The 1,129-nt window shown below is 64.3% G+C and overlaps 1 protein-coding gene across 1 annotated transcript in view; it reads left to right on the top strand.

The window, feature by feature from the left end:
- Positions 1-1,129, top strand: part of ETH_00042720 (CMGC kinase, putative) — a gene marked incomplete at both ends in the record, with an annotated part of 1,723 nt that overhangs the window by 377 nt on the left and 217 nt on the right. Inside the window, 2 exons of the mRNA XM_013374592.1 lie at positions 3-756; positions 988-1,129. Of these exons, the coding sequence (XP_013230046.1) occupies positions 3-756; positions 988-1,129 (896 nt within the window). The remainder of the gene's footprint in view (positions 1-2; positions 757-987) is intronic.

Raw genomic sequence — 1,129 nt, 5'->3', positions numbered from 1 at the left:
CGCGGCTGCAGCAGGCGCTGCTGCAGCAGCAGCAGCAGCAGCAGCAGCAGCAACGCAGGCACTGCGACGCAGCAGCAGCCCTCACGCTCCCCGCGGGCGCCAAGGCCCACTGCTGCGCCCACGCAGCCGCGACGGCCAGCGAGAAACAGCAGCAACAGCAGCAGCAGCAGCAGCAACAGCAGCAGCAGCAGCAGCAGAATGGACATGTCTGCTGCAGGCGCTCAGGAGATAGCAGCCGCCGCAGTGGGAGCGTCGGCGCTGGACAGAAGCTTAGAAGCAACAGCAGCAGCAACTACAGCATGAAAGCAGCAGCACCTCCTGCTGCTTCCGGAGTTAAGCAGCAGCAGCAGCTGCAGCAGCAGCCGCAGCTCGTGCAGCACAGCAGCAGCAGCAACAGCAGCACTGTGGCTACAACTGCTATGTCCCGGTCAGCAAGCGGCCGCGGCTTGAGGTCCACTGGTCAATCTGCTGCTGCTGCTGCTGCGCTGCAGCGCAGCAGCAGCAACAGCAGCCTCAGCCGAAGAAGCGACTTAGCAGCAAAAGAACAGAGACGGAATGCCAGCGAGGAGGCCTCGGCCCAGTCACTGCAGCAGCTTGGGGCCCCTCTGGGGGCCCCCCTGGGGGCCTCATTCAGCAGCAGGACAAATGAACAAAGGCCGCGGGGGCCCCCTTCGAGGCAACGAGAGGGGCCCTCTTGTCCTGTGCCCCTCAGCAGGAGGCGCCAGTGCGCTGGGAGTGATGATGAAGTTGTCAGAAGTGAGACGCAGCTGCTGCTGCTGCTGCTGCTGCTGCTGCTGCTGCTGCTGCTGCTGCTGCTGCTTCTGGGTGGTTGTGGGGCGTTTGGGCGCATTTTTCAAAGTGAAGAAGTAAAGTGCAATAAAAGGGCGCTGCCCATCAGAGTCGCAGATCGGCAGGCCCGCGTGCTTGCAGCGGCCGCGCCACTAGGGCTTAGGGTTTAGGGTTTAGGGTTTAGGGTTTGCGGCTCAGGCCCTTGGCGGTGCGCGAGGCCTGCAGCAGCCAGCGCCTCCACTTCGCTGCTGCCTTCTTTGCCCCCGCGGCCTCCGTTGTCTTTGAGGGGCCCCTCAGCAGCTCGGGGGGCCCGGGGGTCGGGCAATTTGGATGCTGCTGC

Source organism: Eimeria tenella, genomic scaffold (assembly GCF_000499545.2).
Source record: "Eimeria tenella Houghton genomic scaffold, Eth_scaff2163, whole genome shotgun sequence".
Lineage (NCBI taxonomy): Eukaryota > Apicomplexa > Conoidasida > Eucoccidiorida > Eimeriidae > Eimeria > Eimeria tenella.
The sequence above is the reverse complement of the archived record's forward strand: the minus strand, read 5'-3'. Positions and strand labels throughout refer to the sequence as shown.